Source organism: Hippopotamus amphibius, chromosome 8 (assembly GCF_030028045.1).
Source record: "Hippopotamus amphibius kiboko isolate mHipAmp2 chromosome 8, mHipAmp2.hap2, whole genome shotgun sequence".
Classification (NCBI taxonomy): domain Eukaryota; kingdom Metazoa; phylum Chordata; class Mammalia; order Artiodactyla; family Hippopotamidae; genus Hippopotamus; species Hippopotamus amphibius.
In genome coordinates this window covers 71729189-71744239 of record NC_080193.1, presented here as the reverse complement: position 1 = coordinate 71744239, position 15051 = coordinate 71729189, and the positions used below count along the sequence as shown (strand labels likewise).

Genomic DNA, 15051 nt, shown 5'->3' with positions numbered 1-15051 from the left:
GAAGATGTGGGTGGGGGGTGAAGGTGGGCCTGGGAGGCACCACGAAGAGTGCTATGAACACCTGGGGGGCTTCCGGGCTGAGGGTGGTCTGCATGGGGTGATGCAGACCGCATGGGGTGATGCAGACAGCATGGGGCTCAAGAGGCTGCAGATGTACCCACCTGAGGGCTTGTTTTCCCAGGCTGCCTTCTTTTCTTTTTTTTTTTCGTTTATTCCTTTATGTATTTATTGGCTGCATTGGGTCTTTGTTGCTGCACACGGACTTTTCTCTAGTTGCAGCGAGCAGGGAATACTCTTCATTGTGGTGCACAGGCTTCTCATTGCAGTGGCTTCTCTTGTTGCAGAACACAGGCTCTAGGCGCGTGGGCTTCAGTAGTTGCAGCTCACGGGCTGTAGAGTGCAGGCTCAGTAGTGGCACATGGGCTTAGGTGCTCTGCAGCATATGGGATCTTCCTGGAGCAGGGATCAAACCCGTGTCCCCTGCATTGGCAGGCGGATTCTTAACCACTGTGCCACCTAGGAAATCCCAGGCTGCCTTCTGAAGACGCCTGGCTGGTCCACTTCTAGTCTGCCCTTTGTGTAGCATCCCAGCTCCTGGAACCCCTTAGCCCCAGCTTGCCTTCTGGGGTCTGGGCACATGCAGGACATCTCAGAGCCCTCATGGGCCCCATCCAGGACCTTCATCTCTAGAGCCAGGGCCACCACCTCAGGGCCTGGTCTTCAGGGGAGCTCACCACGGTGGGGAGTGGGGTGGAGAGCCCCTGGCTGGAGTCCCACCTTGATCATCTGTCCACCAGGGACTGATGACCTACTTTTCCATCTGCAGGAGCTACGAAGAGCTCTCGGAATGTACCAAGCATGTGGCACAAAAGCTGGACTGCTTCTGGCCAAATGCGGCGGTGGACAAGTTCTTCCTCACCATCCACCAGCACTACTTCAGAAACTGCCCCGTCTCGGGCAGGGCCTTGCAGGACCCACCCAGCAGCGTCCTCTGCCCCTTCATCGTGGTGCCCATCCTGGTGACCCTGCTCGTGACGGTGCTGGTGGCCTGGAGGAGCAAGCACCCGGAGGGCGTGGTGTAGGCCACAGCTGGGGGCTGCCCGATCATGGAGGCTGCAGGGCAGGCTGGAGGGTGGGTGCAGGGGCCCAGCCTGACCAAGGCGTCTGGGACCCCAACCGCAGAGCAGACCCCCAATCCCCTATCCTTTTACCCAAGACGAGCTCACAGCAGGATTTTGGGGCAGTCACGGCATAGGCAGTGACCTGGAAGGCACTCTAGGAAGGGCAGCCCAGCTGCCTGGAGAGAGCAGGGCGCAGCTGTCAGTATTTCTGGGGAGAGTTCTGAGCTGTTTCCCAGTGTGTTTATAAACCACCCCCTGGCTAGGTTCCAGCCTCTGGCCAGACTATGGATAAGTAGTTTGTGATTAAAAGATGTCCTTGAATTTAGGAAGCGTCATTCTTTCTGGATATGGACCACTGGGAGTAGAAGGGTGGGAGAAACTCTGGCCCCTTTGGATTCTGTCTTTCTCTGACAGGAGATGCCCTCGCAGAGACCTTTATGGGGGATGTGATGGTGAGGCTGCAGGCTGGAGGAGGCCAGGTCTGCTTAGGTTTTACTGAGGCCCCTCCCCGAAGATGCCTCACTACTGGCTAGCCACCCGCCACCCCAGTCCAGACTCCCACCTCCATTCCGTCCCCCAGGGTTTCAGTGGCCATTTCCTCTGCACCCCTCCAGGCTGCTGCTGCTGCCCCCTTCCCCATGCTTCCCAAGCTTCTGCGTATAGCCGGGCTTCCGGAAGGTTCTGGATCTCCAAAGGGAGCTTCCTGCACCGTCCCTCTCAGATGTCCTCTGAGTTCAGACCCCTCCTCTGAGGTCCCTGCAGCCACCAGCCGGCTGCAGCGCCTCCTGCCCAGGAGCTGCCCCTTCTCAGGTCCACAGCCCTCGGCGTCAGCCTCCCCTCTGCCCGGCTGGACAGCCACCCAGACACGGGGCCAACGCCACGGCCCCTGGGCTCTTCAGCATAAACCGACCCCGCGCGGGGAGCGGGAGCTGAACTGGCCGGACCCTCCCCCAAGGGCGCCCCCGCAGCGGCAGGCCCGGGGCTGGACACCGCCGGCAGAGAGCCCTGACCACCCTGGCAGCGTCGCTCCTCCGGCTTCCGCGGAACGGTGGGCAGCCCGGCGCGGGGACGGCGGGCCATCCCTCGGGGCGTCCCGCGTCCACACTCCGGACCCCGGGGCGGGCCGACACGGCTCCTCGGCCTCCCCGCGTCGCGGACTCAGCGCCAGAGCTGCTGCCCCCGAAGACGCGGACGCCTCAGGGGGCGCAGATCCTCCTCCAGGAAAGGAGCCGGCAGAGGGGCGCCCAGGAGCGGGAGGGGCGGGAGCGGGGGCTGCGCGGGGGGCGGGGGGCGGGGCGGGACCGGGGGCGGGAGGGGGATCCCGATGAGCGGGGTGGCGGTGCGCACGGCGGGGGCGGGAGGACAGCCCTGCCGGCCTCCGAAACCACCCCGTGACTAGTCACACGTGCGTTTGCTGAAGGCGGCGCTTCGGAACCGCGGCCCCTGCGCCCCTCCCGCCCGACTGGCCGCCCGCGGGGATTCGCGAGGACCCCACCCACTCCGTGCGCGGCCCGCGCTGAGCCAGGGATCCTTCCAGAGTCAGCTTTCCCGAGGTGGCGTCTTCAAGGACCGGGCCCCACCTCTCCGCAGGTGCTTTGCTGGCCGGAGGTGTGTGGTGATGGGTGTGAGGTGGGGGTGGGGTGGAGGGAGGGGGGAGGGTGGGGGTGGGGGTAGGGTGGAGGGTGAGGGTGGGGGTAGGGTGGAGGGTGAGGGTGGGGATGGGTGTGAGGGGTGGGGGATGGGTGTGAGGGGTGGGGAGGGTGGGGAGGGTGGGGGGTGGGGTGGGGGTGAGGTGGGGAGGTAGGGGGTAGGGGTGGGGGTTGGGTAGGAGGTGGGGGTAGGGGTGGGGGTCGCACTTGGTGGGAAAGCATCTCCTGCCCCGGGTCTTCTCAAGTGGCCGCTCACTTCTGCACCACTGACCACAGATTGTTTTGAGCAAGGAAAGTAACCTTTTGTGGTACAGCGGGCCTCTTGCTTCTCACATTTCAGTATGTAGCCCCTTATGGTCCCTTAGGACCGTTGTCACATTCGAAGAAAACGGACTGAGGAGAACTAGCCACTACAAGTCAGAGGATGATTTTATTGGAAGAATGTGTTTTCAGCGCTTTCTCGTCTGAAAGGTCTAATCTGAAACCTATCACCGAATTTCATAGTCAGAATGTCCTGTGTTCTGGAAAAACGATTGTGTACCTATTTTTAAACCTTGAAAGTGTATTTCCTGTCATCATGGCCTATGAAGAAATAATCATGTTAAACCTGACAGAGAAGGCCAAGCTCAGCCTCAGGACAGCCTTCCTACTGTGCCCCGCCCCCAACTCAACCCCAGGGCTCTGTGCCCCCACCTCCGAGTCCGTAAAGTGGGGAAGGTAATGGGGTCTCCCTCCATGGGTGATGCGTTAATTAAGGAAAATGTCTTAGTCCCTTTTGGGATTCTGGTGAGGCAGCTGTCAGGGAAGCATTTGTGAGCTGGGGAAGGTTCCAGATGCTGTGTGATCTAAGGGTCGGTGAAGCCATGGGGGTCCCTACGCCAAAGCCCGCGGCCGGGAGTCCAGGAGCCCCAGGCCTGCCTTGACCCGCCCACCCCCCAGTTTGGGGAAGGTACCCCTGAAGTGTGGCTTCCAGATAAATACACCCCCAATGGGTTCCAGAGCTGGCAGGGGGCCCTGGGGGAGCCCTGCTCCTGGTGATGGAGGGTCTGCGAGGAACCATACCCAAAAAGCACAGAGCACAGTACTTGCTGTGCGCTCAATAGTAGTTGTTAGTGTTAAAACCCTCTACAGATAGTATTACTAACACTAAACAATGTCATTAAAATTATCCAAGCTAATGGAAAACAGTGATTGATCATTTTAAAGTATTTTTCAGGTTTATTAAATGTGTTTTAAAGTACACAAAAATTGGGTCTTGTCTTTAGAGACGAAAGTCTTTTTTTTTTTTAACTTTTTCTGCATCTGAGATGATCACATGCTTTTTTTTTTTTTTTTTTGGCTGCGCCTGGTCTTAGTTGTCACACTTAGAGTCTTTGTTGCGGTGTGCTCTTAGTTGTGTCATGCAGGATCTAGTTCCCTGGCCAGGGATGGAACCCTGGGCCCCCTGCATTGGGAGCACAGAGTCTTAGCCACTGGACCACCAGGGAAGTCCCAAAAATTCTTTTTTTTTTTAAATTGAAGTATAGTTGGTTTACAGTGTTGTGTTTCTGGTGTACAGCAAAGTGATTCAGTTATGTATATATATTCTTTTTCAGATTCTTTTCTGTTATAGGTTATTACAAGATATTGAATATAGTTCTCTGTGCTATATAGTAGGACCTTGTTGTTTACCTATTTTATATATAGTAGTTTGTATCTGCTACTTCCAAACTTCTCATTTATCCGCCCCCCTCTTTGGTAACTGTCAGTTTGTTTTTTATGTCTGAGTCTGTTTCTCTCTTGCAAATAAGTTCACTTGTGTCTTTTTTTGTCTTTTTTTTTTTATATTACAAGTGATATATGATATTTGTCTTTGTCTGACTTACTTCACTTAGTATGATAATCTCTGAGTCCATCCATGTTGCTGCAAATGGTATTATTTCATTCTTTTTTATGGCCGAGTGATATTCCATTGTATATATATATACCACATGTTCTTTATCCATTCATCTGTCAATGGACATTTAGGTTGTCGCCATGTCTTGGCTATTGTAAATAGTGCTGCTATGAACATTGGGGCACATGTATCTTTTCGAATTATGTTTTTCTCCAGATATATGCCCAGAATTTGGATTGCTAGATCATATGGCAACTCTACTTTTAGGTGTATTTAGGAACTTCCATACCATTTTCCCAAGCGGCTGCACCAATTTACATCCCCACCAACAGTTTACAAGGGTTTCCTTTTCTCCACACCTCCAGCATTTGTTATTTGTACACATTTTGATGATGGCCATTCTGACCGGTGTGAGGTGGTATCTCATTATAGTTTTGATTTGCATTTCTCCAATAATTAGTGATGTTGAGCATCTTTTTTTTTTTAATTTTCTACCTATTTTATTTTTATTTATTTTTAATTTTTTTTGGCTGAGTTGGGTCTTCATTGCTGTGCATGGGCTTTCTCTAGTTGCTGCAAGTCAGGGCTACTCTTCGTTGCAGTGCATGGGCTTCTCATTGCGGTAGCTTCTCTTGTGGAGCATGGGCTCTAGGCACGTGGGCTTCAATAGTTGCAGCACGTGGGCTCAGTAGTTGTGGCTCATAGGCTCTAGAGTACAGGTTCAGTAGCTGTGCTGCAGGGGCTTAGTTGCTCCAAAGCATGTGGGATCTTCCTGGACTAGGGATTGGATTCTTAACCACTGCACCACCAGGGAAGTCCATTAAGCATCTTTCCACATGCCTGTTGGCCATCTGTATGAGACAAAATTCTTTTTTGCTAGATGGAGTTTTTGCTAGATGTTGTTGTTGTCGTAAGAACACTTGACATGAGGTCTACCCTCTTAACACGGTTTTAGACGTGCGGTGGAGTCTTGTTGACTGTGGGTACACTGCTGTGCACAGGTCTCTAGAACTTATTCATATTGCTTCACTGAAATTTTATGCCCATTAATTAGCAGCTCCCCACTTCCCCCTCCCCCTAGCCCCTGGCAACCAACATTCCAATCTTTGAGTCTATTAATTTGACTATTTTAAGCCCCTCTTGTAAATAGAGTCCTGCAGTATTTGTGTTTCTGTGCCTGGCTTATCTCATTTAGCATAATGTCCTCAAGGTTCATCCATGTTGTCACATAGGATGGGATTTGCTTTCTCTTTAAGACTGAGTGATATTCCACTGTATGAATAGACCACACTTTGTTCATCCTTTCATCTCTCGATGAACATATAGGTTGTTTGCACAACTGGCTGTTGTGGATAATTTTTGAACACTTAGGTTGGACTTTGGAATATGTGTTTGTAAGTACATTTGAGTGTATGTGCACCTGATCCGGAACTTTCCTTCGAGTGAAGTAGTTCTGCTGTGAAGGTTTAGGAGGACCCAGAGAGCATCCGGGTTTCCCTCTTCCCCATCAGGTTGCCAGTCTTGGCTGGAATGGAGGCCAGGTTCTCCTCGCCAGCGGGCTTTCCGTCCAGTCCGGGTTCGTGGCCAAGTGTTTGGACGTCACAGGGCTGAGGGCAGAGAACCCAGTGCCAGCAAATAAGGTGCTTAATGAGAGTTAATAAACCACAGCGGGATTTTTATATTAGTTTGTTTGAGATTTTACTATAAATAAACGTGAACAAAAACAAATGACTTTCTTATTACAATCAGTGCTTCTGCATCCTTGGATAGAGGGCCAATTGCAAGAGACTTGAGCCTCTGGTATGTGTGGGGGTCCTGGACTCCATCCCCCAAGGATACCAAGGGACAATTGTTATTTCGCAGGCCTGCCTTTAACAAATTGTCACAAACCAGGTGGCTTAAAACAACAGAACATGTTCCCTCATGGTTTTCTGGAGGCTCCATATCCCAAGATCAAGTTCCTGCCAGGGCCACGCTCTCCCTGAGAGCTCCAGGGAGAATCCTTCCCGCCTCTTCCAGCCTCCGCTCCTATTGGCATCCCTCGGTGCTCCCCGGCCTGGAGCTGCCTCCCGCCAGTCTCGCAACCTTCTGTGTGTCTTTGTGTCTTCTCTTTTGTAGGGTCACCAGTCATATTGGGTTGGGCCCACCCTATAATGACCTCATTATCACTTAACTAATTACATCTGCGAAGACCCTATTTCCAAGGAAGGTCACATGCTGAAGCTCCAGATGAACCTGAATCTGGGGGGACACTTCAATCCAGTACCTTCAGCAAACTCAGAGCTGGTGACTCCTTGGTCCTCCCCTTTGCCCGGGCCATGAGCAGGGACCGCTTCTAATAAACTGCTGCAAAGGCTGTTTCCAAAGCCCAACCAATCAGGTGATAGAACGAAGCCAGGTGTTCCAGGAGCTCCTGAGAAAAATGCTTTGTCCCCAGGGCTGGGGTGTGTGGGCCACTGTTCCCTCAGACTGACCACCTCTAACAGCCGCTTCACGTTTACCTTTGAAAGCCAGGGATTGGTCTTTTTTGTTTTGTTTTTTTAATTGTCTGTGTTGGGTCTTCATTGCTGTGCGCGGGCTTTCTCTAGTTATGGAGAGCAGGGGCTACTCTTCGTTGCGGTGCACGGGCTTTTCTTTGTGGTGGCTTCTCTTGTTATGGAGCACAGGCTCTAGGCGCAGGCTTCAGTAGTTGTGGCACACAGGCTTAGTTGCTCCGCAGCATCTGGGATCTTCCTGGCCCAAGGATTGAACCCATGTCCCCTGCATTGGCAGGCAGATTCTTAACCACAGCACCACCAGGGAACTCCCGCCAGGGATCGGTCTTTGTATGTCTTGTGTATGTGCGTGCATGTGTGTGTCTGTGTATATATGTGTATTTTTGTCTGTGCGTGAGTGTATGTGTGTGTCTTTGCATGCATGTCTGTGCATGTGTGTATGTCTGTGTGTGTGCGCACATGGGTGTGTGGTAAGTGGAGGCCTCTGGTGGCTCTGTCCCTGCCCCGTGCCCTGATCCTCTGGGCAGCAGCTGCTCTCAGCCACTTTCGTCCCACACCCTGGGCTGTGGGGGCCCCTCCCACGTTACCCCCTGGAGGGTCATTGTGTAGACAGTTGACTTTTACAGGAACACGAGTTTCTAAGATGCCTTGAGTTGTGTCCCTGGACTTGCTGTTCCAAGTCACCCATCCCCTGAAGAGGTGCAGGCAGGGAGCGAGAGCCGCATGAGGGGTCTGACCTTGGCAGCCACTGTTGCACAGTGAGCGCCTGCCCAGGTCCCGTGGGTTGATGCCAGGCTCCTCGGGGCCCCCTCAGCCAGGAGCTGTGGAGCTCCTGAGGCCCCCCACTCTCAAGGGTCCACCATGGGGTGGGGTCGAGGAAGAAAGTGGGAGCTGTGGGCCCTCCCCACCAAGGGGCACCGCGCAGGCCCAGGGTGAGCCAGGGAGGCAGGGGGTGATGTGCACATGCAGCAGCGCCTGGCCGGGCACTGCTCTCCCTCTGACCACCTGTGTTCTGCCCCCTTCTCATGAGTCTTTCCCTGGGGCTGCCTGGAAAGTCACAGGGGAACAGTGGTGGATTATGCACCATCATGAACGATCAACCTCCCTGTTTTCCCACCAGGAGTGCCCGGCCGAGCAGGTGGGCCGCTGGAGGGCTGCATGGAAGCAGCTAACCTTCTTTGGGCTCCCCTGACAGTCCAGGGACAGGGAGGCCCACGGGGATTTCCGCTAAGCTGGCCAGGGAGACTGACAGTATTAATTTGAAAAATAAGATGGACTAGTTTTATTTATGTCCTGAGCTTGGGAAATGGCCCCTTCTCCAGAGCTTTGTCATGGAAATCCCCAGAAAATAATTAGTTGGAAGTCAGAGGAACCCAAAAAACAAAGGGAAAGGCTTTGGGAAGTGGACTTGGCCAAGTATGTATTGTTCCCAAACTGCTCACGTTAATGAGCTTCCTGGGATAAAACTGCTCTGGAGACGGGGCTTCCTGCAAGCCAAGAGCTTCTCTGAACTGAGATCCTCTTCACAGAAAGGACATCCCTGGTGGAGAGGGCAGCTCGGGAGGGTGCAGCAGCCCGGAGCCAAGAGAACTAGATTCCAGCAGAATGTAGAGTGAGCCTCCGGCTGGACACGTGACATTCCCTCTGGAGAAAAACCCTGAGTCTCCTGGAGGTGAAATTCCCTCTTGTTCACCAAAAATGAAAATCGGTGTAGTCTTCATGGAGGATAAATTAGATATATGTACTGAAAGTCTTAAAATATTTGTTCCCAGTAATTTCCTTCCTAGGAATGTATCCTAAGGTCATGATTAGAGATGTGCTGAAGGACTCATGTGGAATGACGTGAGAGAGCGAGTGGAAATGTCCTGAGTGCCCATACTAGAGGGCTGTTCAAGTAGATTAAATCCAGATGTTGGGGAAACATTTTGAAAATTAAGTGCATGGGAAAATTTTCTTACAGTTTAGAGTTAATTGGAAAGGGCAGATTACAAAACAGGAAAGAAAGATGATCTCAGTTTGGAGGTATGTGTGTGATTGTGTGTGTGTGTCCCCAGACCATATCTAACCCGGAGAAGATGGTATAATATGACTCATAGAGACGGTAACAACACAGTACAGTTTGGATCTAGCTGCCATGTGGCAGTTGCTGGGATGGAAGGCCGTTCTGAGCCGTGTCAGGGGTCCCAAGGCTGGACTCCAGCTTGCTGAGACCTGCCTGGACCACTGTGCACCTGTGTGGCTTTCAGCAGCTTCTTCATCTCTCTGAGAAGTTTGTGTGCTTGGAAAAGATGGTCTCTCATCGGTCACCAGCCCCATCACAAGGACTGTGTTTAGGCACCAAAGAGTAGGCTCCCAGCCAGAGGATCCATGTTTGTGGGGGGGAGGTGCAGATGGGGTGTGGAGAACATGCAGTAGTCTGGGGGCTTTGAGAGAGTGAGGAAAGTGATTTTAAGACACTTTTCTCTCTTTTATGAGCATCACTGCCCTTTGGTTCCTTGTAAAACAAATTGAGGAAAGATCTGTAGTAGTTTTCAAGGCTGTTTTTGGAGGTGAACTTGGATCTGACTTTCGTTTCTTCCCATGGGACCATGCTGAGATGGGCCATGAGGTTGCCTGTCTTTACTCGGGTTCGTAAATGTGCCACAGGGAGAAAGGACACAGACTGACGGCAGCTTGAAGAACAGTTTGCTGTATGGCCCTTGAAAGCATCCCTCCTGGCTAACCCACCCCAGTCACCATCCCTGGGCTGCAGACGGCCACCCAGGTGCTCTTTCCCTCAAATGAGTCCCCTTCACAACAGACACAGGCGCAGGAGGGCAGGCAGGGGTGCCTGCAGCTCAGTGCAGCCCATCGTCGTGATGACGCCTACATCCCAGCACCTGCCCAGGCTGCCCAAGGTCATACCAGGAGGCTACTCAGACTCTCACCGTGGTACTGTCTCCCTACAAGAAACAGTCCACGTAGCATAGAGGCGACAGCACCAAACTGCCTGTGGTCGAATTGAATCCCAGCTCTGCCCAGTAAAAATGGGCCTCAGTTTCCTCACCTATAAAGGGGTAACAGTAGGTACTTTGGGGAGTTGTTGTAGAAGGCCCTTGGCACCGTGCCCAACACATCTTAAACCCTCTTTAACTTGGCCACGGGCATGCATTTTCACGAAGGATCTGGGCCCTGATGGCTGTGGGTGTGCATGAATGCCCAGGCCTGGGTATCCACTTCTGTCTCTCTGTGTGGTCCCAGCCCCATGGCACAGAGGGCAGGGGGTGTGTTGAAGGGACAAGAATCATGATGATGACAGCTCAAGGGGGGACTTGTGGGGATTCCCTCCCCGTCCTGGGGTGCCTCCCATTTGGTGCAGGCAGAGCCATGTTAGTCAGCTCGGGCTGCTATAACGAAGTGCCACAGACTGGGCGGCTTAAACAGCAGAAGTTTATTTCCTCACAGTTCTGGAAGCTGGAAATCCAAGATCAAGGTGTCACCGGGATTGGTTTCTTGTGATGCCTCTCTCCTTGGCTTGTAGACGGCCGTCTTCCCCCCGTATCTTCACATGGGCGTCCCTCCGTGTGTGTCTGTGTCCTAATCTCTGTTTATGAGGATACCAGTCGTATGGGATTAGGGCCCACCCCAGTGACCTCTTTTCACCTTATTACCTCCTTAAAGACCCCATCTCCAAATATAGTCACATTCCGAAAAGGTGGAGGTTAGGACTCCAGCACATGAACTGGGGGTGAGGGGGATGCAACTGCCACTCAGGTGGCAGGCAGTTTTTCCAGCTGGCCTGCAGCAGCCAGGTTAAGCTACAATGGAACTAAAGGGCTGTAATTCACCATGAAAATTAGTAGAAAACAGAATTGTAGCAAGCTGATTGCTATAGAAACATCACAAGGTCAAATAAAAAACCTGCTTTAAGATGCATCACACATTCTTGCTGGGGGGAGAGCAAGGCTTCAGGGGCAAGAGAAGATCTCGGTGGTGATTCCTGAGAGGTTCCTGGAGCTGGTGCATTAAAGGGCACTGGCAGTTTGGCAACACAGACTTTTCATCTTGTCTCGTTTTTTGAGAAATGGACAGTTTTCGTCTTGCCGGGTAATGGTGTTCCTGCACAATCATTTTTCTTCTTTTTTTGTTCCTTTTTTCTTTTTTGGGCCCAGGAATGGAACAAAGAAATGAAGGGCTAAGGAGAGAGGAAGGAAAAGTAGATATTTTTCTTGAGTTAACTGGGTCAACCATCAGAAGAGCAGGGGAAGAGGAAGACTGTTAGAGAATGTTAAAGAGATGCCTGCACAATCAGCCGGCTGTGAGCAGCAGGGAAGGAGGGCAGGCCAGGGCAGCCTGGGCCTGCTTCCCGAAGCTGAGAGGTGCCACACGCAGTGGGCCAGCAGTGGGCCAGCAGCGGGCCAGGCCAGGGAAAAACACCGAATGTGTATCGAGCCGCTGCGAAGAATGCTCACTTGACTGACCTCTGCTCTTCTAGCCTTCATCAGCCCGGGAGGTTAGGTCCATTTTGCAGATAAGGAGACTGAGGCACAAAAAGGTGACAGCACATGCCCAACTGTCCCCAAGGGTGGATGTTGAAGCCAGGGGCCCTCTGGCTCCCAGACCTCCAGTTCTCTCTCACAGGTGTGGCCCCCACCTTGGCTCAGGAGTGTGGAGAACAGTCAGCAACTAGGGGTTCCAGGAGGATGAGGGCAAGGAGAGGAGGGTCACAATTGGGTGTTTGCAACTCTGGGTGGCATGAGTCCGTGTGGGCTCCCCTCTGCAGGACTCATGCCTCTTCTCCCCGAAAGCCCTCCTGGGCCACCTCTGCCTCCAACCACCCCCCCTGGCGGGGGGAGGTACAGCCTCACAACTGATCCTTTTGGGAAACCACAGGATGGAGAACAACTTGGGGAGCCCCCATCCAGGCCTCTGCAGCCCCCAAGGTGCTCTGGTTCTTCACGGCCCATCAGGTTGGAGGAAGGCTCTATGTCTTGCCTGGGGGAAGAACCTGGGAGGCCTGTAAGTTCTTCCACACCACCTCTCCCTGGAGCTGATTGGAAGGTGAGTGGTGTTTATAAGTATTCCTGCCTCTCAGCCTCCTGTGCCCCCAGGAAGGATGACAGCTTGGCCCCCCAACCAGAACAAGCTGTTCTTAAACTTTGGGAACATAAGATGACATGTCTGAGGGAGGAATGTTTGTGTATCCCCAGGAGTAGGGCTCAGTTCCCCGTCCCCAGGAGTAAGGGGCCAGGCAGAGCACCACAGACCCCCAGGCCCTCCCACAGCCCCCCATGCCCCTTGCTGCCTTGCTGAGCCCCCCATTCTAATAGGCCCCCAGCCACCTATCTAAACCCCAGGTTGCCAACAGGAACCATCCTTTCCATCACCTTTCTTTCTTCTCAATCTCCAATTTTCAATTAAGAAATTTGTTTTTCCAAAACTGGTACCAATAGAACAGTGATTTTCTGTTGATGGGTTTGGATGGGGGACTTTCTTTGTTCATAGTTTCCTTCCTTGTGATTTTTTTTAAACAATATTTATTTATTTGGTTGTGCCAGGCAGGCTCCTTAGTTGAGGCTCGCAGGCTCCTTAGTTGCAGCATGTGGGCTCCTTAGTTGCAGCGTGCAAACACTTTTTTTTTTAAATTTTTATTTGTTTATTTATTTATTGGCTGCATTGGGTCTTTGTTGCTGCACGCAGGCTTTCTGCACACAGGCTTTGTTTAGTTGCAGTGAGTGGGGGCTACTCTTCCTTGCAGTGTGTGTGCTTCTCATTGTGGCGGTTTCTCTTGTTGCAGAGCAGGGCTCTAGGCACGAGGGCTTCAGTAGTTGTGGCTTGCTGGCTCTAGAGCTCACACTCAGTAGTTGTGGCACAGGGGCTTAGTTGCTCCGCGGCGTGTGGGATCTTCCCAGACCAGGGATCAAACCTGTGTTCCCTGCATTGGCAGGTGGATTCTTAACCACTGCACCACCAGGGAAGTCCCGTGGCATGCAAACTGTTAATTGCAGCATGCATGTGGGATCTAGTTCCCTGACCCAGGCCCGCTGCATTGGGAGCACAGAGGCTAATCCACTGCGCCGCCAGGGAAGTGCCCTTCCTTGTGATTTTGAAAAGATAACTTCTTCCTAGTTTGCAGGTCCTGGCCTGTAGTAGGTCACGCACAGCTGGAAATAGTTTTTATGGATTAGGAAACAGGCTGGACAGGTACCCACCCAGCTGCTGCCTGTACCTGGGCACCTTTCCTGCCCATTCACTGGCCTGGGGGACACCTGGCTGCCACTGGCTGGGTCCTGACTTGGCTCGCTGGAAGGCGGGGGACTCTGGAAAGAAAACTGGGGTGCACTTTGCACAGTGCCTGGCTGGAGTTGTCTGGCTTAGCAGACAAGGGAAGAAACCCTGCAATGGGTGTTTGGCCCTCCGCTGGGGTACTCACGAGTCGGAGGCCTCGGTTGGAGTGGGGTGGGTTGGGGGGGGTGGGACCCAAGGCTGGAGGCGACCTGTCAGCTGAGTTATAGCGCCTGCCACCTGCCCAGCCCAGGACCCATCCTTCCTTCTCTCTCTTACTCCAGCCCCTTCCTTTTTCACTAAAGGCTTAGTCGCATGTACAGCGCAGAACGGCTAAAGAACTTCCCAGTGTTTAAAGCAGTGCCCTGCACTCAGTCGGCACTCAAAAAGTATAACACTTATTAAATTAACTCACTGTAATTATTGATAATAACAATGAATTGCAACCTCACCAGCCAATCAGCTATCGTTGGGCGTTTAACGTGTTAGTTTCCCTCTATTTCTTGTTGTCTTGCCAATAGTAAATAACTTTTATCATAGAAGTAACCTGTACGTTGTAGAAGATACAGGTAAACAAAATAAAATAAGCAAATAAAAAGCCTTCTTTTTACCACTTAGGTAATTTTAACAGAAGTTTGGCGTATAGTCCTCCAAACTTCAACTTGTACTTAGGTACATGGGTGACAAATGAACCAAAAAAATGGGCTCATACTGTTTTGTAAATGACGTTTTCAATTTTTTCAGTGTCATTTAACAAAATGACTACAGTCTTTATACGTTTCTAAAGGGAGGGGTTGTCTGTTTTGTTTATTTCTGTTTATAAATAATGCTCCAGTGTGCACGTCCTTATTCTATTCCTCAGAACAAATGTTTAGAAATAGAATTTGGGGCAAGAGGATTCAAGCTTTCTATGAACGTTGCTAGATCCATTTCATACGTTTGCATCAGCCACTCCCAGCAACTATTAGAGTCTCTGCTCACACACCACTATCTGTGTTGTGCATATCTGGTCACCTCGAGGCCAGCCTCTTCTGTGGATGCGGCCCACGGGAGTCTTCTGGAGCAAATTACCTCCCAGGTCCTTTACCCACTTACAGATGATTACACGCTGAAATAGCACTCTGCTTGCACAATTTGACTCTATACACTTTTTCAGGAATATATTTTATGCACAAAATGCCTCTGTTTTCTTTAGCATTTTTGCATATATGCTCAAAAGCGTGTCTGTAGTTTTTCTTTGGGGAATCCTTTTATCATGATTTTGTGTTTTGTGATCAGATTTGTGGGGGTTTTGGGGGGATACATATTGAGTTCAATAAACAGATATGTAGTTTCCATTATTAGTATTGATCAGATTTGTGTTACCTTGTTATTCTGTGCCCTGGAATGGTTTGTAGAGCATGAGGAATGCAGAGAAAGAAAATGGAAATATATGAATAAATCTTTGAAAAGATATGTGACAAATAAATGGCAAATATGTGAAAAGATGCCCTTCTTCAAGGTGACTGGGGAAACGCAAATTCAAACAATAATGAGATACTATTTTTTTGTACATCATGTTGGCAAAATTTTAAGTCATAATATCCAATATGACAATTCACCATTTGATTCGGCAACTCCACTTTGAGGTATATATTCAAGAGAAT

The 15051-nt window shown here is 51.4% G+C and overlaps 2 protein-coding genes across 6 annotated transcripts in view; both read left to right on the top strand.

Moving 5' to 3' along the window:
• Positions 1-1268, top strand: part of RAMP1 (receptor activity modifying protein 1) — a 67793-nt gene extending 66525 nt beyond the window's left edge. The window contains exon 3 of the mRNA XM_057745898.1: positions 827-1268. Within this exon, the coding sequence (XP_057601881.1) occupies positions 827-1082 (256 nt within the window). The 3' untranslated portion in view covers positions 1083-1268. The remainder of the gene's footprint in view (positions 1-826) is intronic.
• Positions 1269-2456: 1188 nt separating this feature from the next.
• UBE2F (ubiquitin conjugating enzyme E2 F (putative)) overlaps positions 2457-15051 on the top strand; it is a 90904-nt gene continuing 78309 nt past the window's right edge. For 3 of the 5 annotated variants that reach the window (XM_057745963.1, XM_057745958.1, XM_057745959.1), the window contains exon 1: positions 2457-2729. The gene's annotated coding sequence lies outside the window, so the exon portion shown is untranslated. The remainder of the gene's footprint in view (positions 2730-15051) is intronic. The other 2 variants (XM_057745961.1, XM_057745962.1) reach the window with 2 other exon arrangements.